The sequence below is a fragment of the Oncorhynchus nerka genome, linkage group LG11, assembly GCF_034236695.1.
Source record: "Oncorhynchus nerka isolate Pitt River linkage group LG11, Oner_Uvic_2.0, whole genome shotgun sequence".
Taxonomy (NCBI): Eukaryota; Metazoa; Chordata; class Actinopteri; order Salmoniformes; family Salmonidae; genus Oncorhynchus; species Oncorhynchus nerka.
Window position 1 is genome coordinate 53,676,621 of NC_088406.1, and position 22,157 is coordinate 53,698,777.

At 43.3% G+C, this 22,157-nt stretch overlaps 2 protein-coding genes across 3 annotated transcripts; both read left to right on the forward strand.

Moving 5' to 3' along the window:
• Window positions 1–376: 376 nt before the first annotated feature.
• LOC115137143 (transport and Golgi organization protein 1 homolog) lies at window positions 377–7,081 on the forward strand. The gene is made up of 14 exons (XM_065024652.1): window positions 377–538; window positions 1,933–2,055; window positions 2,231–2,252; window positions 2,389–2,477; window positions 2,684–2,761; window positions 3,055–3,153; window positions 3,243–3,321; window positions 3,477–3,541; window positions 3,733–3,772; window positions 3,870–3,960; window positions 4,046–4,088; window positions 4,262–4,297; window positions 5,942–6,009; window positions 6,834–7,081. The coding sequence occupies exons 1-14, from the start codon at window positions 410–412 to the stop codon at window positions 6,985–6,987; spliced, it is 1,116 nt and encodes a 371-aa protein (XP_064880724.1). The 5' UTR covers window positions 377–409; the 3' UTR covers window positions 6,988–7,081.
• A 1,651-nt stretch (window positions 7,082–8,732) lies between these two features.
• On the forward strand, window positions 8,733–15,578 carry LOC115118482 (transport and Golgi organization protein 1 homolog). Of its 2 annotated transcripts, none has more exons than XM_065024653.1 (14): window positions 8,733–8,913; window positions 10,306–10,428; window positions 10,604–10,625; window positions 10,762–10,850; window positions 11,056–11,133; window positions 11,425–11,523; window positions 11,613–11,691; window positions 11,847–11,911; window positions 12,103–12,142; window positions 12,240–12,330; window positions 12,416–12,458; window positions 12,632–12,667; window positions 14,407–14,474; window positions 15,325–15,578. In XM_065024653.1, the coding sequence occupies exons 1-14, from the start codon at window positions 8,785–8,787 to the stop codon at window positions 15,476–15,478; spliced, it is 1,116 nt and encodes a 371-aa protein (XP_064880725.1). In that variant the 5' UTR covers window positions 8,733–8,784; the 3' UTR covers window positions 15,479–15,578. The 2 variants fall into 2 exon arrangements, with proteins under 2 accessions (XP_064880725.1, XP_064880726.1); XM_065024654.1 differs by having other exon boundaries at window positions 11,853–11,911.
• Window positions 15,579–22,157: the final 6,579 nt, after the last annotated feature.

Sequence of the window (22,157 nt, forward strand, 5' to 3'; positions counted from 1 at the left end):
TAGGCTAGTGTTGTGATTCTCTTATGGTTTTGAATATTAGTAAATTACGAAATAATAAAGTGTTTTAGGCCCTAAGCTCTGCCTTTATTCGTTATTTTTGTATAATAACTATGAATTATGATAATTAGGCCTATGATACAATAGTTGGTGCGTCAGCTTGTCAATGAAGAGCCTAACATTCCTTGACGATGGGTTTAATTTGATAATCTGTGTCAACACAGTTTGAGATCATTGTGACCGGTAGGCCTTCCATCCATTTCAATGCGGATATGCGCTTTGCTGGAAGAAAAAAACCCATGTCGGACCTCGCAACAGTAACTAAGGGGTGCGGCTTGATAATTTCTCTATTATGACGTCACAAAGCATGCATTTAAAAAATAGTCTTGTGTATTTTGGTTCAGTCATCGATATGGATGTGTATCAAGAAGTAGGTGTACCGGAGTTTGGTGCTCCTTGGCCCGCCATGACGATGCCCGAACAAGGAGTGATTGGCCAATTTACAATTTTCTTCGCGCTTTTTCTTGGAGGACTAAAGGATGTAGGCCTGAGTACAAAACTAGACAAGGACATTTCCTGAACATAATGTGTGCCTGCTTGTAGTATTGAAGTAGGCTAATAATGGTAGAAGTGTGAAGGGCTTGTGGCTGGTGTAGTCTATGGAGCTTAATGCAAATATGAAATGGCTTTAGTTGAAAGAGTAGTTAAATAGCAGTGGTGGAAAAAGTACCCAATTGTCCTACATACAAGTTAAGATACCTTAACAGAAAATCAAGTAAAAGTGAAAGTCACCCAGTAAAATCCTACTTAAAGAAAAGTCTAAAGATATTTGGTTTTAAATATACTGTAATGTAACGGCAGGGAGCAGGTCTTCGAGCCCGAGGTCCGGCGCGCTATCGACTGTGCCGCAAAAGCATGCTCGAGCGGCAGAATCGATTTCCGCGCTTATAAACCCAGGGTCGTTACACTACTCCCTCCTTTCAAAGACCGCGTCCTCGCGCTAGCTTGCGACTCTAGGTCTTACAGGAACGCGCTCACCGGCCAAGCACACGCACTGTCGTGTATGCAAGGTCCGATCACTTCTGACACCAATGTAATGAAACAGGCAGCGAGCAGGCCTCGAACCCTCGACCTTCGAGCCCGCGGTCCGGCGCGCTATCGACTGTGCCGCAAAAGCATGTTCGAGCGGCAGGGTCGATTTCTGCTGAAAACCCAGGGTCGTTACACTACTGAAGTATCAAAAGTAAATGTAGCCTATAAATAATTTCAAATTCCATGTATTAACAAAACCAGAAGGCACAATGTTCTTGTTGTTTTTAATTTACGGATAGCCAGGAGCACACTCCAACACTTTTTTTACAAACAAAGTGTGTGTGTTTTGTGAGTCCGCCATCAGAGGCAGTAAGGATGACCAGGGCTGTTCTCTTGATAAGTGCGTGAATTGGACAATTTTCCTGTCCTGCTAAGCATTCAAAATGTAACAAGTACTTTTGGGTGTCAGGGAAGATGTATGAAATGAAAAGTACATTATTTAGGGCTTCCCCATTGGCACAGCTATTTAAGCATCACTACAGCCTGGGGTTCGATACCAGGCTGTGTCATTACCGGCCGTGACCGGGAGTCCCATAAGGTGATTCACAATTAGTGCAGGTTAGTGCAGGGTTTTGGGAGGCTTTACTTGGCACATCTCTATCTAGCCTGCAGGCTGACCTCTGTTGTCAGTTGAACATGTTGGTGCAGCTAAAAAGTAAAAGTAGTACTTGAGTATTTTTGGGTGGGATTTGTACTTTATTAAGGTACTTTACACCACTGGTAAATAGTACCCACAGAGATCCTTTATGGTAATCTACCTTTCTACCTCATTGACAGTCCATTCCATCTGATGTGAATTCCATAATAAATGGTAATGTGACATTTGTTTGTTTGTTTGTCCAGTTGCTCTTCTCTCTAGAAGATGAATGGTTTGGAGCTACCCATCCTGGAGTGGGATGGGAGCTCACTCTCCCTGCTGCCCTGAATGTTCTTGGTGTGATATTACTATGGAGGACCGTTCTTGCGGTAAACTTTTTGTATTATTACCATGTTACAACAATTTTCATACACTTCAATTTCCTATGGAAATGAAAGGAATTGAGGGAAAGGCTCATTTTGCAGTTTGATTGATCTTCTAATGATGTATGATGTAGTCCATGTTTGAACATTGTTTTCATTGCCTTGTCTCTGTTTCTCATAGATCAAAAGCAGGATACGTCTATGTGAGTTTTCCTACCTTTCATTAAGTAGCTCAGATGAGGAGAAGAAAGCTTTTGTACTTACATTTTATACAGTAGATTTAGCTCCTTAGTCATGCCTGAACCAAGACTAATTTCATATTCCCATCTGTATCTCCAGTGACTGAGACACAGCTAAACGTGAAACTCGACCAGCTATCGAAAAATAAATGTGACATAATGATTCAATTGTCTGAAATGGAGATACTGGTACGTTTCAGAAGCTAAGTCAGACCTGAGACATTCTGGACTTGAATAACATACTTTTCCATGATTATTGTAACTTATGTTCTAAATCTGGTTGGTTTTAGTTGAAGGACTATGACTCGCAGGTGCAAAGGTCGGGGGCATACCTGCAGTAACATGTACTTTTCCATGATCATTGTAACTTATGTTCTAAATCTGGTTGGCTTTAGTTGAAGGACTATGACGCGCCAGTGAAAAGGTTGCGGGCATGCCTGCAGTCCTCTCAGGAGGATAGTCAGGAGCTGGAGGTAAGCAGTCAGAAAACTATTATTCCTCAACCCCTTTAACTAGTTTCCCTGCCCTCTACAGTGTATGACCAATGTGTAATCAGGTCTAATGGACTGACATTGACTAATGTTTAGTTTCTGGAAATGTATGGAGTTGTATAGGTGCAAAGTCAAATAACTACCGGTCGACCGGTGAAAATGTATTTGAACTATTAACTCACGGTCAAAGTATAGTCCATTCATTAATTTGTTTAATTGTCATGGTCAGACGTTTATCACACAGTTAACATTGAGCCCATCTCTTTTATCCCAAGGATATGAAGAAACAATGGGACATCAGAGCTGGAGAAATGGAGGCATTTCATCTCCAGCTCCAGGAGCGTGTTGAACGCATACAGAAACTGAAAGCTGTTGTAAGTCCATTACTGCTCCATCAAACTCACTGGTTTGGTATGATGATAAAGAGCTATCTTAATGGGGTTTATGTTATGGCTCCCAACAGTGGGGACCGATGGAACCACTTAAAGAGCATCACGGTGGGGATGCCAGGATCCCTAGTGCCACCAACACCCAATCTACCGGTGAGTAAATCACACAGTTTGATCTGCGTGTAGAAAGTTTGCAAACTGTTTATCGACCTACTAAGCTTACTTGTCAGGATTGTTCGAGGGTAGAACCATGCAGGGTTATCTACAACTAAATGTGCATTCATCTGTTGATCAAATAATCACCTTAGTTACAGATATCAAGAGTGAGGAAAACATTGAGATCGAGGTCACTGTGATGAAGGATGCAAGCTTAGTAAGTTAATGTATAGTCTTGTGTAAGCTAGGAGACATTTGGTTAAGTTACTGAAATAAGTAGATGAAAAGAATGGGTGTGATTACAGAAAGGACCCTCTTTTCAGTTTACCCCAAAACTGTAAATACTATAATATTTTACAATGGAACAGTTGTTTGCTCTAGCAGTTAAAAATGCAGAATCTTCTACAGATCAAAACCACACTGGAGGAGGTGAACAGGGGTCTTCGAGGTAGGCTATGTTACAAACACACAACATATGTCCCACCAGCCAGAATCACTTTATTCTGTATTGATATGTTCTTTACTTTACATGTACTTTGCAACAGACAAAAATTGTCAGCTTGAAGAGAAGAATGCCGCTCTACATCAAAAACTCCACAGCAGTGAGAAGATGTATAGACAGACTCTAAACGAGCTGTAAGTGGATTTTGATATTAGTTTGATCATATTAGGATTTGTTCTCATTCACATGACATGTACATTGGTGTTTGTCTTTTCACAGGACCAAAGCCCTGATTCAAGGCAAACATGAGGAAAAGCAACATGTAAGTAAGCCTAAGACAGCCTGCCAAATACTGATCTATAACCGCTCAATAGTAAGCTAAACTACGAAGTACTTAAACCAAACCATAAGCCCCAGTATCAACACTCGTATTGGGTCACATGTGATAGGATGTCTTTGCACACATTTCTAATGCAACTTTTGTTCTCTCTTCAGATTGCCACGCTACAAGAGAAAATCCAGACCATATCTGTAAGTAGAACATTCACTTTAAAGTTAGCTACTGTAGTTGCACTAAGGTGTTATTAGCTACGTTTTGCTAGTTACTCTGTGTCTTGCTGTACACTAAGATATACAGTGTTGCTTGAATGTATGTAAACCCTACAGGGCTGGTCATTATCTTGCTATAAAATAAACATATAAAATCCTTATCTAAACTCCAATCCGTAAGAAAAACATTCCAAGTAAGTGACAGAAACCAAAAAATTATGATATATTTTCATTGTTTTTTTAACAAAAGAGGTTTATTTAACAGAAACTCAGATTTGATGTGTGCAAAATACATGAACTCCTTCAGTCAATCGTTTGTGGCACCTCCATTAGCAGTGATAGTAAACGTCTCCTATATCCAGTAATCAGTTTCTGACATCTGTTTTGAGGGATTTTTGCCCACTCCTCCTTACAGAACTCAGCCAATTGAGTGAGGTTTGAGGGGTGTCTGGCATGAACTTCCTGCTTCAGGTCCTGCCACAGCATCTCGATTGGAAGGGGGTCAGGACTTTGACTTGGCCAATCCAAAACACAAATATTCTTTCTCATGATGGTAGATTTGGTTGAATGCTTTGGGTCATTGTCTTGTTGGAAGCCACATTTTCGACCCAGCTTCAGCTCCTTGACTGATGACCTGGTGTTCTGTTCAAGAATCTCCTGGTATACCTCAGAATCCATGGTTCTCTTAATGATGTGGAGTCATCCGGATCCAGAGGAGGAAAAGCAGCCCCAGATCTTAACATTCCCAGCACCATGCTTGACTGTTGGGATAAGGTTATTTTGGTGGTGGGCAGTGTTGGGTTTTTGCCAAACATAGTGGTGATGATTGTGACCAAAGAGGTCAATTTTTTGATTAAGTGATCCAGAGAATGGACTCCCCCCCCCCCATGAATGGCATTTGGATTCACTGTTCTTATTATTGAAGCTTGCACAGTTATCGGAGATGCAGCAAGGGAGGTCTGCAAATCTCTAGATGTTATGTTTGGGTTTGCTTTTACCTGATTTATTATTGTTCTTGTGGCTCTTGGAGATATTTTGGAAGGGCGTCCACTTCTAGGCCGACTTGCTGTCATGTTAAATGCTCTCCATTTGTAAATGCCTCACAGTGGACTGAGCTCAAATCTTTTAAAGGGGATTTTATAGCCTTCTTCCAGACTGATGTGCTCTCACTACCCTCGTCCTGATGTCCTCTGAGATCTCCTTTCCTCTTGGCATGGTGTGCTTTGCATTCACCTGGATGGGTAACACCAAACTGACCAGGTTTCTTATCTCTATTATCACAGTCCCGCCCAAAAGCTGTCCTAACGATCTCTCCTTTTATTGGTTCATTTGGTACCCAATTATGTACCCACCTTATTCGACATACTTACTGATTTAACCAATGCAACTTGGGGTTCAATTATTTTTGCACCTGCAATAATTCCTTTAAAAACAAAACATTCTACTACACGCATGATTTCTTCTTCACCAACATATGGTATTGGTAAATATTAACCTGTTATGTCAGATAAAAAAGACTGACTCTGATTCAATTAAGATTTTAATGTAAAAACTACAATATATCTGTAATTGCACAAGGGGATCACATACTTTCAAGTAGTACTGTAATTCGTTTATTGTCTTTAGCGGAGAGCCTCTGCTGCTGAGCATACTCTGGTCATGGAGAAGAATGAGGCAGCGCTACTCCGCCAGAGGTGAGTCCAACAGTGAATTCTATTGAAATATATTACTGTCGGAGACATGTCAAGTGCTAAAACTCGACTGGACCATGCCACGGTTTCGTCGGGTTCTAGTCACTACTCGGCGTCTGTCAGTGTTCTTCCTCTCTGTCTTCATCCACCTACCTCTCTCCCTAGCCTCTACTTCCTACTACAGCAGGAGTGTCTCCTTTAAAAAACAAAGAAAAAAAACATTATTGATGAGTGTACATCTGAATTGTGTCCTATAGAAGGGAATTTCATTCCATCCTTAACCCTAAAATGTAATTTACATTCTATGTCAATAAATGCTACAAACACAACCTCTTTTTGTGGTCATTTGAGTGCTTATGCCACGCTCACGTGCTCGTCGGAACTTCCTACTTTCTAGGAAATACGACTGTTTCATTCATGTGCTTTTTGGTTGGAATAATTATCCAACCAATACGATTTTAGCTAGCTTGATAAACTAGTTGACGTTGCTCATAATTACGTTAGCTAGCATCCTTAACATTGACAATATGGCCAAACTATCTACATTATCAAATGGCAAATGTTGCCTAATTATCAATTTAACAGGGTTGTAGTTGTCAAAAACGTATTCGCTGTCATCTTTTGGTTGAAACGGTAACAACTCGGCAACAGCTTTTCTCAGTTTCCCACTTGTAATTCCGATTTGGAGGGTCATTCAAGGGAAACTTCCTAGTTTGAATTTGGAATTTTCGACAACTATTATAGCACCTGAACGTGGCATTAGTCAAGATCTACCCTGTTAGGGACAATTTGGGCAGTCCTCTCTAAGAACTGTGATTTCTTTCTAGGATATTTCAACTAACCTCAAAGAAGCTGAAAATAGGAAAACCTGGGTTCCTGATCAAGACCATCCCCAAGCCCCCAAAAACAACCAAGACCAACAAACCCTTCTTGAAAACCTGCAAAGTTCTGAAAGCCTTCAAAGCACTAATGAAGTTATGAAGGCAATGCATACAATTGTACATTTGGTGCAATTATTCTCAGGACACGGGGTGAAGCAGAGTACAATAAATAAATCCAGATGCCTTATTCCATCAAACAATTGCAAGAAGTCTTCTTTAAAATCAAGCAAGCTAAATTGGACACGTGTTTTATGTCATTTATATGGTAGGTCTCATTAGATATCATCCAACTCTTTAAAAATGCCTTTGTATGCAGATTTCTGCTCTGTTGCCATTAGGTAAGATACAACTCCATGGGGCTTACCTGCCAAGACCACCATGGAAGCCATATATCCCATCAATTACCAAAGCCAAATGGTAGGCCTATGATGAAGTCTATTTTCTAGGTCTCCAGGGCTATTTTGGCGACGGGAAACCCCACGTGAATGTCGATTTGTCCACACTTTACAACCCAGATTCTCTTTAGGGACCTGAGCTGTCCAAGAAACCTAAACATCTGGACATTTTAAAAGCCATAGATGATTCACTTGAATGCTTTGCGCAGAAGCACGAGTAGGACACGAGCGGACGAATAGATGTCCATTCAGCGAGACGTGCTAATTAGCCTACAAACAAAGGGAAATGCAGAACAAAGCTCTTTCTCGTTAGGGTTGCGGGTGTAAACTTATCTTGCATAAACGTATCTTGGAGGATTATATACGGGTAAATTAAGGAATTTAAATGTTTCACTCAAGTCCGAGAAGAACGAGAACAACATTTCCCCAACACATTAGATTTGCGCAGGGTAAATACTCATGATAATGGCCAATTTATTTGATTAAAACAAGATGTATAAGCCTACTTTGGGGAAACGAATGACTAAATATATATCCTATAGGGAAGTAAGAAGGAGAGCCAACAATATAAGTGAAATTCAACAATGTGCTTTAGTAACGACGGTGTAACGGCTGTCGTTGGTGGAAGAAGCTGAGGACCAAGGTGCAGCGTGGTAAGTGTTCATCTTTTTTATTTTGAGCTGAACACTGAATAATAAAACAACAAAGACAATGAACGAAACCAAAACAGTTCTGTCTGGTGCAGACACAAAAACAGAAAACAACTACCCACAAAACATAGATAGCCTGTTTTCCCACTAAGTATGGTTCTCAATCAGAGACAACGATCGACAGCTGCCTCTGATTGGGAACCATACCAGGCCAAACATAGAAATACAAAACCTAGAACAAAAACATAGAATGCCCACCCCAACTCACGCCCTGACCACACTAAAACAGAGACATAAAAAAGGAACTAAGGTCAGGACGTGACAGACGGAGACTCACTGAGTCTGCTTCGTCACTCGGTATAATAAGTGTTTGACTTAAATCCATAAAGGCTGTAGGCCTATTCTGTAGGCCTATTCCCTGATGTTTTTTTAAAATTAGGCTAGTGTTATGATTCTCTTATGGTTTTGAATATGAGTAAATTACGAAATAATAAAGTGTTTTAGGCCCTAAGCTCTGCCTTTATTTGTTATTTTTGTAATGAGAACCTTCAGCTGCTGGCTAAAGAATTGTTATAATTAGGCCTATGATACAATAGTTGGTGCGTCAGCTTGTCAATCAAGAGCCTAACATTCCTTGACGATCGGTTTAATTTGATAATCTGTGTCAACACAGTTTGAGATCATTTTGACCCGTAGGCCTTCCATCCATTTCAATGCGGATATGCGCTTTGCTGAAAGAAAAAAACCTCGCAACAGTAACTAAGGGGTGCGGCTTGATAATGTCTATATTATGACGTCACAAAGCATGCATTTAAAAAATAGAGTCTTGTTTATTTTGGTTCAGTCATCGATATGGATGTGTATCAAGAAGTAGGTGTACCGGAGTTTGGTGCTCCTTGGCCCGCCATGACGATGCCCGAACAAGGAGTGATTGGCCAATTTACCATTTTCTTCGCGTTTTTTCTTGGAGGACTAAAGGATGTAGGCCTGAGTACAAAACTAGACAAGGACATTTCCTGAACATAATGTGTGCCTGATTGTATTGAAGTAGGCTAATAATGGTAGAAGTGTGAAGGAATTGTGGCTGGTGTAGTCTATGGAGCTTAATGCAAATATGAAATGGCTTTAGTTGAAAGAGTAGTTAAATAGCAGTGGTGGAAAAAGTACCCAATTGTCCTACATACAAGTTAAGATACCTTAATAGAAAATCAAGTAAAAGTGAAAGTCACCCAGTAAAATACTACTTAAAGAAAAGTCTAAAGGTATTTGGTTTTAAATATACTGTAATGAAACGGCAGGGAGCAGGTCTTCGAGCCCGAGGTCCGGCGCGCTATCGACTGTGCCGCAAAAGCATGCTCGAGCGGCAGAATCGATTTCCGCGCTTATAAACCCAGGGTCGTTACACTACTCCCTCCTTTCAAAGACCGCGTCCTCGCGCTAGCTTGCGACTCTAGGTCTTACAGGAACGCGCTCACCGGCCAAGCACACGCACTGTCGTGTATGCAAGGTCCGATCACTTCTGACACCAATGTAATGAAACAGGCAGCGAGCAGGTCTCGAACCCTCGACCTTCGAGCCCGCGGTCCGGCGCGCTATCGACTGTGCCGCAAAAGCATGTTCGAGCGGCAGGGTCGATTTCTGCTGAAAACCCAGGGTCGTTACACTACTGAAGTATCAAAAGTAAATGTAGCCTATAAATAATTTCAAATTCCATGTATTAACAAAACCAGAAGGCACAATGTTCTTGTTGTTTTTAATTTACGGATAGCCAGGAGCACACTCCAACACTTTTTTTACAAACAAAGTGTGTGTGTTTTGTGAGTCCGCCATCAGAGGCAGTAAGGATGACCAGGGCTGTTCTCTTGATAAGTGCGTGAATTGGACAATTTTCCTGTCCTGCTAAGCATTCAAAATGTAACAAGTACTTTTGGGTGTCAGGGAAGATGTATGAAATGAAAAGTACATTATTTAGGGCTTCCCCATTGGCACAGCTATTTAAGCATCACTACAGCCTGGGGTTCGATACCAGGCTGTGTCATTACCGGCCGTGACCGGGAGTCCCATAAGGTGATTCACAATTAGTGCAGGTTAGTGCAGGGTTTTGGGGAGGCTTTACTTGGCACATCTCTATCTAGCCTGCAGGCTGACCTCTGTTGTCAGTTGAACATGTTGGTGCAGCTAAAAAGTAAAAGTAGTACTTGAGTATTTTTGGGTGGGATTTGTACTTTATTAAGGTACTTTACACCACTGGTAAATAGTACCCACAGAGATCCTTTATGGTAATCTACCTTTCTACCTCATTGACAGTCCATTCCATCTGATGTGAATTCCATAATAAATGGTAATGCGACATTTGTTTGTTTGTTTGTCCAGTTGCTCTTCTCTCTAGAAGATGAATGGTTTGGAGCTACCCATCCTGGAGTGGGATGGGAGCTCACTCTCCCTGCTGCCCTGAATGTTCTTGGTGTGATATTACTATGGAGGACCGTCCTTGCGGTAAACTTTTTGTATTATTACCATGTTACAACAATTTTCATACACTTCAATTTCCTATGGAAATGAAAGGAATTGAGGGAAAGGCTCATTTTGCAGTTTGATTGATCTTCTAATGATGTATGATGTAGTCCATGTTTGAACATTGTTTTCATTGCCTTGTCTCTGTTTCTCATAGATCAAAAGCAGGATACGTCTATGTGAGTTTTCCTACCTTTCATTAAGTAGCTCAGATGAGGAGAAGAAAGCTTTTGTACTTACATTTTATACAGTAGATTTAGCTCCTTAGTCATGCCTGAACCAAGACTAATTTCATATTCCCATCTGTATCTCCAGTGACTGAGACACAGCTAAACGTGAAACTCGACCAGCTATCGAAAAATAAATGTGACATAATGATTCAATTGTCTGAAATGGAGATACTGGTACGTTTCAGAAGCTAAGTCAGACCTGAGACATTCTGGACTTGAATAACATACTTTTCCATGATTATTGTAACTTATGTTCTAAATCTGGTTGGTTTTAGTTGAAGGACTATGACTCGCAGGTGCAAAGGTCGGGGCATACCTGCAGTAACATGTACTTTTCCATGATCATTGTAACTTATGTTCTAAATCTGGTTGGCTTTAGTTGAAGGACTATGACGCGCCAGTGAAAAGGTTGCGGGCATGCCTGCAGTCCTCTCAGGAGGATAGTCAGGAGCTGGAGGTAAGCAGTCAGAAAACTATTATTCCTCAACCCCTTTAACTAGTTTCCCTGCCCTCTACAGTGTATGACCAATGTAATCAGGTCTAATGGACTGACATTGACTAATGTTTAGTTTCTGGAAATGTATGGAGTTGTATAGGTGCAAAGTCAAATAACTACCGGTCGACCGGTGAAAATGTATTTGAACTATTAACTCACGGTCAAAGTATAGTCCATTCATTAATTTGTTTAATTGTCATGGTCAGACGTTTATCACACAGTTAACATTGAGCCCATCTCTTTTATCCCAAGGATATGAAGAAACAATGGGACATCAGAGCTGGAGAAATGGAGGCATTTCATCTCCAGCTCCAGGAGCGTGTTGAACGCATACAGAAACTGAAAGCTGTTGTAAGTCCATTACTGCTCCATCAAACTCACTGGTTTGGTATGATGATAAAGAGCTATCTTAATGGGGTTTATGTTATGGCTCCCAACAGTGGGGACCGATGGAACCACTTAAAGAGCATCACGGTGGGGATGCCAGGATCCCTAGTGCCACCAACACCCAATCTACCGGTGAGTAAATCACACAGTTTGATCTGCGTGTAGAAAGTTTGCAAACTGTTTATCGACCTACTAAGCTTACTTGTCAGGATTGTTCGAGGTTAGAACCATGCAGGGTTATCTACAACTAAATGTGCATTCATCTGTTGATCAAATAATCACCTTAGTTACAGATATCAAGAGTGAGGAAAACATTGAGATCGAGGTCACTGTGATGAAGGATGCAACCTTAGTAAGTTAATGTATAGTCTTGTGTAAGCTAGGAGACATTTGGTTAAGTTACTGAAATAAGTAGATGAAAAGAATGGGTGTGATTACAGAAAGGACCCTCTTTTCAGTTTACCCCAAAACTGTAAATACTATAATATTTTACAATGGATCAGTTGTTTGCTCTAGCAGTTAAAAATGCAGAATCTTCTACAGATCAAAACCACACTGGAGGAGGTGAACAGGGGTCTTCGAGGTAGGCTATGTTACAAACACACAACATATGTCCCACCAGCCAGAATCACTTTATTCTGTATTGATATGTTCTTTACTTTACATGTACTTTGCAACAGACAAAAATTGTCAGCTTGAAGAGAAGAATGCCGCTCTACATCAAAAACTCCACAGCAGTGAGAAGATGTATAGACAGACTCTAAACGAGCTGTAAGTGGATTTTGATATTAGTTTGATCATATTAGGATTTGTTCTCATTCACATGACATGTACATTGGTGTTTGTCTTTTCACAGGACCAAAGCCCTGATTCAAGGCAAACATGAGGAAAAGCAACATGTAAGTAAGCCTAAGACAGCCTGCCAAATACTGATCCATAACCGCTCAATAGTAAGCTAAACTACGAAGTACTTAAACCAAACCATAAGCCCCAGTATCAACACTCGTATTGGGTCACATGTGATAGGATGTCTTTGCACACATTTCTAATTCAATTTTTGTTTTCTCTTCAGATTGACACGCTACAAGAGAAAATCCAGACCATATCTGTAAGTAGAACATTCACTTTAAAGTTAGCTACTGTAGTTGCACTAAGGTGTTATTAGCTACGTTTTGCTAGTTACTCTGTGTCTTGCTGTACACTAAGATATACAGTGTTGCTTGAATGTATGTAAACCCTACAGGGCTGGTCATTATCTTGCTATAAAATAAACATATAAAATCCTTATCTAAACTCCAATCCGTAAGAAAAACATTCCAAGTAAGTGACAGAAACCAAAAAATTATGATATATTTTCATTGTTTTTTTAACAAAAGAGGTTTATTTAACAGAAACTCAGATTTGATGTGTGCAAAATACATGAACTCCTTCAGTCAATCGTTTGTGGCACCTCCATTAGCAGTGATAGTAAACGTCTCCTATATCCAGTAATCAGTTTCTGACATCTGTTTTGAGGGATTTTTGCCCACTCCTCCTTACAGAACTCAGCCAATTGAGTGAGGTTTGAGGGGTGTCTGGCATGAACTTCCTGCTTCAGGTCCTGCCACAGCATCTCAATTGGAAGGGGGTCAGGACTTTGACTTGGCCAATCCAAAACACAAATCTTCTTTCTCATGATGGTAGATTTGGTTGAATGCTTTGGGTCATTGTCTTGTTGGAAGCCACATTTTCGACCCAGCTTCAGCTCCTTGACTGATGACCTGGCGTTCTGTTCAAGAATCTCCTGGTATACCTCAGAATCCATGGTTCTCTTAATGATGTGGAGTCATCCGGATCCAGAGGAGGAAAAGCAGCCCCAGATCTTGACATTCCCAGCACCATGCTTGACTGTTGGGATAAGGTTATTTTGGTGGTGGGCAGTGTTGGGTTTTTGCCAAACATAGCGGTGATGATTGTGACCAAAAAGGTCAATTTTTTGATTAAGTGATCCAGAGAATGAATGGACTTCCAGAAACACTCAGGTTTGTACAGGTGGTCTCTGGCAAGTTTAAGATGGGCAGTTTGGTTATTTTTTGACAGCGGAGGCTTCTTCCTAGCAACCCCCCCCATGAATGGCATTTGGATTCACTGTTCTTATTATTGAAGCTTGCCCAGTTACCGGAGATGCAGCAAGGGAGGTCTGCAAATCTCTAGATGTTATGTTTGGGTTTGCTTTTACCTGATTTATTATTGTTCTTGTGACTCTTGGGGATATTTTGGAAGGGCGTCCACTTCTAGGCCGACTTGCTGTCATGTTAAATGCTCTCCATTTGTAAATGCCTCACAGTGGACTGAGCTCAAATCCTTTAAAGAGGATTTTATAGCCTTCTCCCAGACTGATGTGCTCTCACTACCCTCGTCCTGATGTCCTCTGAGATCTCCTTTCCTCTTGGCATGGTGTGCTTTGCATTCACCTGGATGGGTAACACCAAACTGACCAGGTTTCTTATCTCTATTATCATAGTCCCGCCCAAAAGCTGTCCTAACGATCTCTCCTTTTATTGGTTCATTTGGTACCCAATTATGTACCCACCTTATTCGACATACTTACTGATTTAACCAATGCAACTTGGGGTTCAATTATTTTTGCACCTGCAATAATTCCTTTAAAAACAAAACATTCTACTACACGCATGATTTCTTCTTCACCAACATATGGTATTGGTAAATATTAACCTGTTATGTCAGATAAAAAATACTGATTCTGATTCAATTAAGATTTTAATGTAAAAAACTACAATATATCTGTAATTGCACAAGGGGATCACATACTTTCAAGTAGTACTGTAATTTGTTTATTGTCTTTAGCGGAGAGCCTCTGCTGCTGAGCATGCTCTGGCCATGGAGAAGAATGAGGCAGCGCTACTCCGCCAGAGGTGAGTCCAACAGTCAATGAATTCTATTGAAATATATTACTGTCGGAGGCATGTCGAGTGCTAAAACTCGACTGGACCATGCCACGGTTTCGTCGGGTTCTAGTCACTACTCGGCGTCTGTCCGTGTTCTTCCTCTCAGTCTTCATCCACCTACCTCTCTCCCTAGCCTCTACTTCCTACTACAGCAGGAGTGTCTCCTTTAAAAAATGAGAAAAAAAAACATTATTGATGAGTGTACATCTGAATTGTATCCTATAGAAGGGAATTTAATTCCATCCTTAACCCTAAAACGTCATTTACATTCTATGGCACTAAATGCTACAACCACAACCCCTTATTGTGGTCAGTTGAGTGCTTATGCCACGCTCACGTGCTCGTCGGAACTTCCTACTTTCTAGGAAATACGACTGTTTCATTCATGTGCTTTTTGGTTGGAATAATTATCCAACCAATACGATTTTAGCTAGCTTGATAAACTAGTTGACGTTGCTCATAATTACGTTAGCTAGCATCCTTAACATTGACAATATGGCCAAACTATCTACATTAATAAATGGCAAATGTCGCCTAATTATCCATTTTAACAGGGTTGTAGTTGTCAAAAACGTATTCGCTGTCATCTTTTGGTTGAAACGGTAAAAGGTCCGTGGTGAAACGTCACAACTCGGCAACAGCTTTTCTCAGTTTCCCACTTGTAATTCTGATTTGGAGGGTCGTTCAAGGGAAACTTCCTAGTTTGAATTCTGAATTTTCGACAACTATTATAGCACGTGAACGTGGCATTAGTCAAGATCTACCCTGTTAGGGACAATTTGGGCAGTCCTCTCTAAGAACTGTGATTTCTTTCTAGGATATTTCAACTAACCTCAAAGAAGCTGAAAATAGGAAAACCTGGGTTCCTGATCAAGACCATCCCCAAGCCCCCGAAAACAACCAAGACCAACAAACCCTTCTTGAAAACCTGCAAAGTTCTGAAAGCCTTCAAAGCACTAATGAAGATATGAAGGCAATGCATACAATTGTACATTTGGTGCAATTATTCTCAGGACACGGGGTGAAGCAGAGTACAATAAATAAATCCAGATGCCTTATTCCATCAAACAATTGCAAGAAGTCTTCTTTAAAATCAAGCAAGCTAAATTGGACACGTGTTTTATGTAATTTATATGGTAGGTCTCATTAGATATCATCCAACTCTTTAAAAATGCCTTTGTATGCAGATTTCTGCTCTGTTGCCATTAGGTAAGATACAACTCCATGGTGCTTACCTGCCAAGACCACCATGGAAGCCATATATCCCATCAATTACCAAAGCCAAATGGTAGGCCTATGATAAAGTCTATTTTCTAGGTCTCCAGGGCTATTTTGGCGACGGGAAACCCCCACGTGAAGGTCGATTTGTCCTCACTTTGCAACCCAGATTCTCTTTAGGGACCTGAGCTGTCCAAGAAACCTAAACATCTGGACATTTTAAAAGCCATAGATGATTCAGCAGTACTGATTCTACTTCATGATTCTACTTCAGCAGTACTGTATCATTTGAATTATTTTAGTCAATAAGATTCCTGCTACGTAAGCTTAACTTTCTGAACATTCGAGACGTGTAGTCCACTTGTCATTCCAATCTCCTTTGCATTAGCGTAGCCTCTTCTGTAGCCTGTCAACTATGTGTCTGTCTATCCCTGTTCTCTCCTCTCTGCACAGACCATACAAACGCTCCACACTCTAATCTGGTGGTCCCAGCGCGCACGACCCACGTGGAGTTCCAGGTCTCCGGTAGCCTCTGGAACTGCCGATCTGCGGCCAACAAGGCAGAGTTAATCTCAGCCTATGCCTCCCTCCAGTCCCTCGACTTCTTGGCACTGACGGAAACATGGATCACCACAGATAACACTGCTACTCCTACTGCTCTCTCTTCGTCCGCCCACGTGTTCTCGCACACCCCGAGAGCTTCTGGTCAGCGGGGTGGTGGCACCGGGATCCTCATCTCTCCCAAGTGGTCATTCTCTCTTTCTCCCCTTACCCATCTGTCTATCGCCTCCTTTGAATTCCATGCTGTCACAGTTACCAGCCCTTTCAAGCTTAACATCCTTATCATTTATCGCTCTCCAGGTTCCCTCGGAGAGTTCATCAATGAGCTTGATGCCTTGATAAGCTCCTTTCCTGAGGACGGCTCACCTCTCACAGTTCTGGGCGACTTTAACCTCCCCACGTCTACCTTTGACTCATTCCTCTCTGCCTCCTTCTTTCCACTCCTCTCCTCTTTTGACCTCACCCTCTCATCTTCCCCCTCTACTCACAAGGCAGGCAATACGCTCGACCTCATCTTTACTAGATGCTGTTCTTCCACTAACCTCACTGCAACTCCCCTCCAAGTCTCCGACCACTACCTTGTATCCTTTTCCCTCTTGCTCTCATCCAACACTTCCCACACTGCCCCTACTCGGATGGTATCGCGCCGTCCCAATCTTCGCTCTCTCTCCCCCCGCTACTCTCTCCTCTTCCATCCTATCATCTCTTCCCTCTGCTCAAACCTTCTCCAACCTATCTCCTGATTCTGCCTCCTCAACCCTCCTCTCCTCCCTTTCTGCATCCCTTGATTCTCTATGTCCCCTATCCTCCAGGCCGGCTCGGTCCTCCCCTCCTGCTCCGTGGCTCGACGACTCATTGCGAGCTCACAGAACAGGGCTCCGGGCAGCCGAGCGGAAATGGAGGAAAACTCGCCTCCCTGCGGACCTGGCATCCTTTCACTCCCTCCTCTCTACATTTTCCTCTTCTGTCTCTGCTGCTAAAGCCACTTTCTACCACTCTAAATTCCAAGCATCTGCCTCTAACCCTAGGAAGCTCTTTGCCACCTTCTCCTCCCTCCTGAATCCTCCTCCCCCTCCCCCCCCCTCCTCCCTCTCTGCAGATGACTTCGTCAACCATTTTGAAAAGAAGGTCGACGACATCCGATCCTCGTTTGCTAAGTCAAACGACACCGCTGGTTCTGCTCACACTGCCCTACCCTGTGCTCTGACCTCTTTCTCCCCTCTCTCTCCAGATGAAATCTCGCGTCTTGTGACGGCCGGCCGCCCAACAACCTGCCCGCTTGACCCTATTCCCTCCTCTCTTCTCCAGACCATTTCCGGAGACCTTCTCCCTTACCTCACCTCGCTCATCAACTCATCCCTGACCGCTGGCTACGTCCCTTCTGTCTTCAAGAGAGCGAGAGTTGCACCCCTTCTGAAAAAACCTACACTCGATCCCTCCGATGTCAACAACTACAGACCAGTATCCCTTCTTTCTTTTCTCTCCAAAACTCTTGAACGTGCCGTCCTTGGCCAGCTCTCCCGCTATCTCTCTCAGAATGACCTTCTTGATCCAAATCAGTCAGGTTTCAAGACTAGTCATTCAACTGAGACTGCTCTTCTCTGTATCACGGAGGCCCTCCGCACTGCTAAAGCTAACTCTCTCTCCTCTGCTCTCATCCTTCTAGACCTATCGGCTGCCTTCGATACTGTGAACCATCAGATCCTCCTCTCCACCCTCTCCGAGTTGGGCATCTCCGGCGCGGCCCACGCTTGGATTGCGTCCTACCTGACAGGTCGCTCCTACCAGGTGGCGTGGCGAGAATCTGTCTCCTCACCACGCGCTCTCACCACTGGCGTCCCCCAGGGCTCTGTTCTAGGCCCTCTCCTATTCTCGCTATACACCAAGTCACTTGGCTCTGTCATAACCTCACATGGTCTCTCCTATCATTGCTATGCAGACGACACACAATTAATCTTCTCCTTTCCCCCTTCTGATGACCAGGTGGCGAATCGCATCTCTGCATGTCTGGCAGACATATCAGTGTGGATGACGGATCACCACCTCAAGCTGAACCTCGGCAAGACGGAGCTGCTCTTCCTCCCGGGGAAGGACTGCCCATTCCATGATCTCGCCATCACGGTTGACAACTCCATTGTGTCCTCCTCCCAGAGCGCTAAGAACCTTGGCGTGATCCTGGACAACACCCTGTCGTTCTCAACTAACATCAAGGCGGTGGCCAGTTCGCTTGGATTGCGTCCTACTCCCGTCATCTCCCGTCTGGATTACTGCAACTCGCTGTTGGCTGGGCTCCCTGCCTGTGCCATTAAACCCCTACAACTCATCCAGAACGCCGCAGCCCGTCTGGTGTTTAACCTTCCCAAGTTCTCTCACGTCACCCCGCTCCTCCGCTCTCTCCACTGGCTTCCAGTTGAAGCTCGCATCCGCATTTTGGTGGTGGGCAGACCATGGTGCTTGCCTACGGAGCTGTGAGGGGAACGGCACCTCAGTACCTCCAGGCTCTGATCAGGCCCTACACCCAAACAAGGGCACTGCGTTCATCCACCTCTGGCCTGCTCGCCTCCCTACCACTGAGGAAGTACAGTTCCCGCGCAGCCCAGTCAAAACTGTTCGCTGCTCTGGCCCCCCAATGGTGGAACAAACTCCCTCACGACGCCAGGACAGCGGAGTCAATCACCACCTTCCGGAGACACCTGAAACCCCACCTCTTTCAGGAATACCTAGGATAGGATAAAGTAATCCTTCTCACCCCCTTAAAAGATTTAGATGCACTATTGTAAAGTGGCTGTTCCACTGGATGTCTTAAGGTGAACGCACCAATTTGTAAGTCGCTCTGGATAAGAGCGTCTGCTAAATGACTTAAATGTAAATGTAAATGTAATTTACTTGAATGCTTGGTTCCTGATCAAGACCATCCCCAAGCCCCCTGAAAAACAACCAAGACCAACAAACCCTTCCTGTCTGAAAGCCTCAAGAGAAGATATGAAGGCAATGCATACAATTGAGTTACCCTGCCTTATTCCATCAAACAATTGCAAAAAAAATCAAGCTTGGACACTCGATATCATCCTCCGATGCAGATCATTAGGTAAGATACAACTACAGACCAGCCCATCAATCTTTTCTTTTTCTAGGTCTCCAAACCCCCACGGAAGGTCTTGAACGTTGCAACCCAGATCCTTTTAGGGACCTGAGCTGTCCCGCTAACATCTCATTTTAAAAGCTCAGAATGACCTTCATGATTCTACTTCAGCATACCAAATCAGTTCAGTAAGCTTTCAAGAGACTAGTCATTCATTCCAATCTGCATTAGCGTACCTCTTCTGCCTCAACTATGTGTCTGTCTATCCCTGTATCCACTCTAATCTGGAGCGCGCACTTCCAGGTCTCCTGGTAGCCTGCTGCCGATCTGCGGCCAAGCTAACTCAGCCTATGCCTCTCCTCTGCTTCTCATCCATGGATCTAGACACTGCGGCCCACGTGCCGTACTGTGAACCATCAGTCCTCATCTGTCCTCCTCCATGCTGTCACAGTTACCAGCCCTTTCAAGCTTAACATCCTTATCATTTATCGCCTTCATCAATGAGCCCTTGATAAGCTCCAGGACGGCTCACCTGTTCTGGGCGATTGTCTACCTTTGACTCCCCTACTCAGGCAGGCAATACGTCATCTTTACAGGTGGCGTGGCCACTACCTTGAGATCCAACACTCTGTCTCCTCACCACCTATCATCTCTTCCTCTGCTCAAACCTTCTCCAACCCTATCTCCTGATTCCGTCCCCAGGGCTCTGTTCTAGGCCCTCTCCTATTCTCGCTATACACCAAGTCACTTGGCTCTGTCATAACCTCACATGGTCTCTCCTATCATTGCTATGCAGACGACACACAATTAATCTTGCTCCTTTCCCCCTTCTGATGACCAGGTGGCGAACAACCTGCGCATCTCTGCATGTCTGGCAGACATATCAGTGTGGATGACGGATCACCACCTCAAGCTGAACCTCGGCAAGACGGAGCTGCTCTTCCTCCCGGGAAGGACTGCCCATTCCATGATCTCGCCATCACGGTTGACAACTCCATTGTGTCCTCCTCCCAGAGCGCTAAGAACCTTGGCGTGATCCTGGACAACACCCTGTCGTTCTCAACTAACATCAAGGCGGTGGCCAGTTCGCTTGGATTGCGTCCTACTCCCGTCATCTCCCGTCTGGATTACTGCAACTCGCTGTTGGCTGGGCTCCCTGCCTGTGCCATTAAACCCCTACAACTCATCCAGAACGCCGCAGCCCGTCTGGTGTTTAACCTTCCCAAGTTCTCTCACGTCACCCCGCTCCTCCGCTCTCTCCACTGGCTTCCAGTTGAAGCTCGCATCCGCTACAAGACCATGGTGCTTGCCTACGGAGCTGTGAGGGGAACGGCACCTCAGTACCTCCAGGCTCTGATCAGGCCCTACACCCAAACAAGGGCACTGCGTTCATCCACCTCTGGCCTGCTCGCCTCCCTACCACTGAGGAAGTACAGTTCCCGCGCAGCCCAGTCAAAACTGTTCGCTGCTCTGGCCCCCCAATGGTGGAACAAACTCCCTCACGACGCCAGGACAGCGGAGTCAATCACCACCTTCCGGAGACACCTGAAACCCCACCTCTTTCAGGAATACCTAGGATAGGATAAAGTAATCCTTCTCACCCCCCTTAAAAGATTTAGATGCACTATTGTAAAGTGGCTGTTCCACTGGATGTCTTAAGGTGAACGCACCAATTTGTAAGTCGCTCTGGATAAGAGCGTCTGCTAAATGACTTAAATGTAAATGTAAATGTAATTTACTTGAATGCTTTGCGCAGAAGCACGAATTAATCTACAAACAAAGGGAAATGCAGAACAAAGCTCTTTCTCGTTAGGGTTGCGGGTGTAAACTTATCTTGCATAAACTTATCTTGGAGGATTATATATGGGTAAATTAACGTATTTAAATGTTTCACTCAAGTCCGAGAAGAACGAGAACAACATTTCCCCAACACATTAGATTTGCGCAGGGTAAATACTCATGATAATGGCCAATTAATTTTATTAAAACAAGATGTATAAGCCTATTTTGGGGAAACTAATGACTAAATATATATCCTATAGGGAAATAAGAAGGAGAGCCAACAATATAAGTGAAATTCAACAATGTGCTTTAGTAACGACGGTGTAACGGCTGTCGTTGGTGGAAGAAGCTGAGGACCAAGGTGCAGCGTGGTAAGTGTTCATCTTTTTTATTTTGAGCTGAACACTGAATAATAAAACAACAAAGACAATGAACGAAACCGAAACAGTTCTGTCTGGTGCAGACACAAAAACAGAAAACAACTACCCACAAAACATAGGTAGCCTGTTTTCCCACTAAGTATGGTTCTCAATCAGAGACAACGATCGACAGCTGCCTCTGATTGGGAACCATACCAGGCCAAACATAGAAATACAAAACATAGAACAAAAACATAGAATGCCCACTCCAACTCACGCCCTGACCACACTAAAACAGAGACATAAAAAAGGAACTAAGGTCAGGACGTGACAGACGGAGACTCACTGAGTCTGCTTCGTCACTCGGTATAATAAGTGTTTGACTTAAATCCATAAAGGCTTCCATTGGGTTTAACATAAAAACTGAAGTTAATTGCCTGTTAAAGAGGGCACGTTTAAATACAGATGCTCTGGTGTCTGGTCCCTAACATACTGTTAGATCTAAACATTTGATTCCTATCTGATGTGTGTTTATACCACTCAAGATTTTATGTTGAGCATTTGTTGAGCACTTGTAGGCTTATGTTACTGAGTTGGTTGTTGGAAATAATTTTGTATGCAGTTAAGAATAAACATATTTAGGCCTAC

Bases quoted from the DNA above. Each gene is read 5' to 3' on its own strand.
- LOC115118482 (XM_065024653.1), top strand. From the start codon at position 8,785: ATGGATGTGTATCAAGAAGTAGGTGTACCGGAGTTTGGTGCTCCTTGG. The intron at 10,626-10,761 runs GTGAGTTTTCCT...CTGTATCTCCAG, and splicing joins CAAAAGCAGGATACGTCTAT to TGACTGAGACACAGCTAAAC. The intron at 11,912-12,102 runs GTAAGTTAATGT...AATCTTCTACAG, and splicing joins TGATGAAGGATGCAACCTTA to ATCAAAACCACACTGGAGGA.
- LOC115137143 (XM_065024652.1), top strand. From the start codon at position 410: ATGGATGTGTATCAAGAAGTAGGTGTACCGGAGTTTGGTGCTCCTTGG. The intron at 2,056-2,230 runs GTAAACTTTTTG...TGTTTCTCATAG, and splicing joins TATGGAGGACCGTTCTTGCG to ATCAAAAGCAGGATACGTCT. The intron at 3,961-4,045 runs GTAAGTGGATTT...GTCTTTTCACAG, and splicing joins AGACAGACTCTAAACGAGCT to GACCAAAGCCCTGATTCAAG.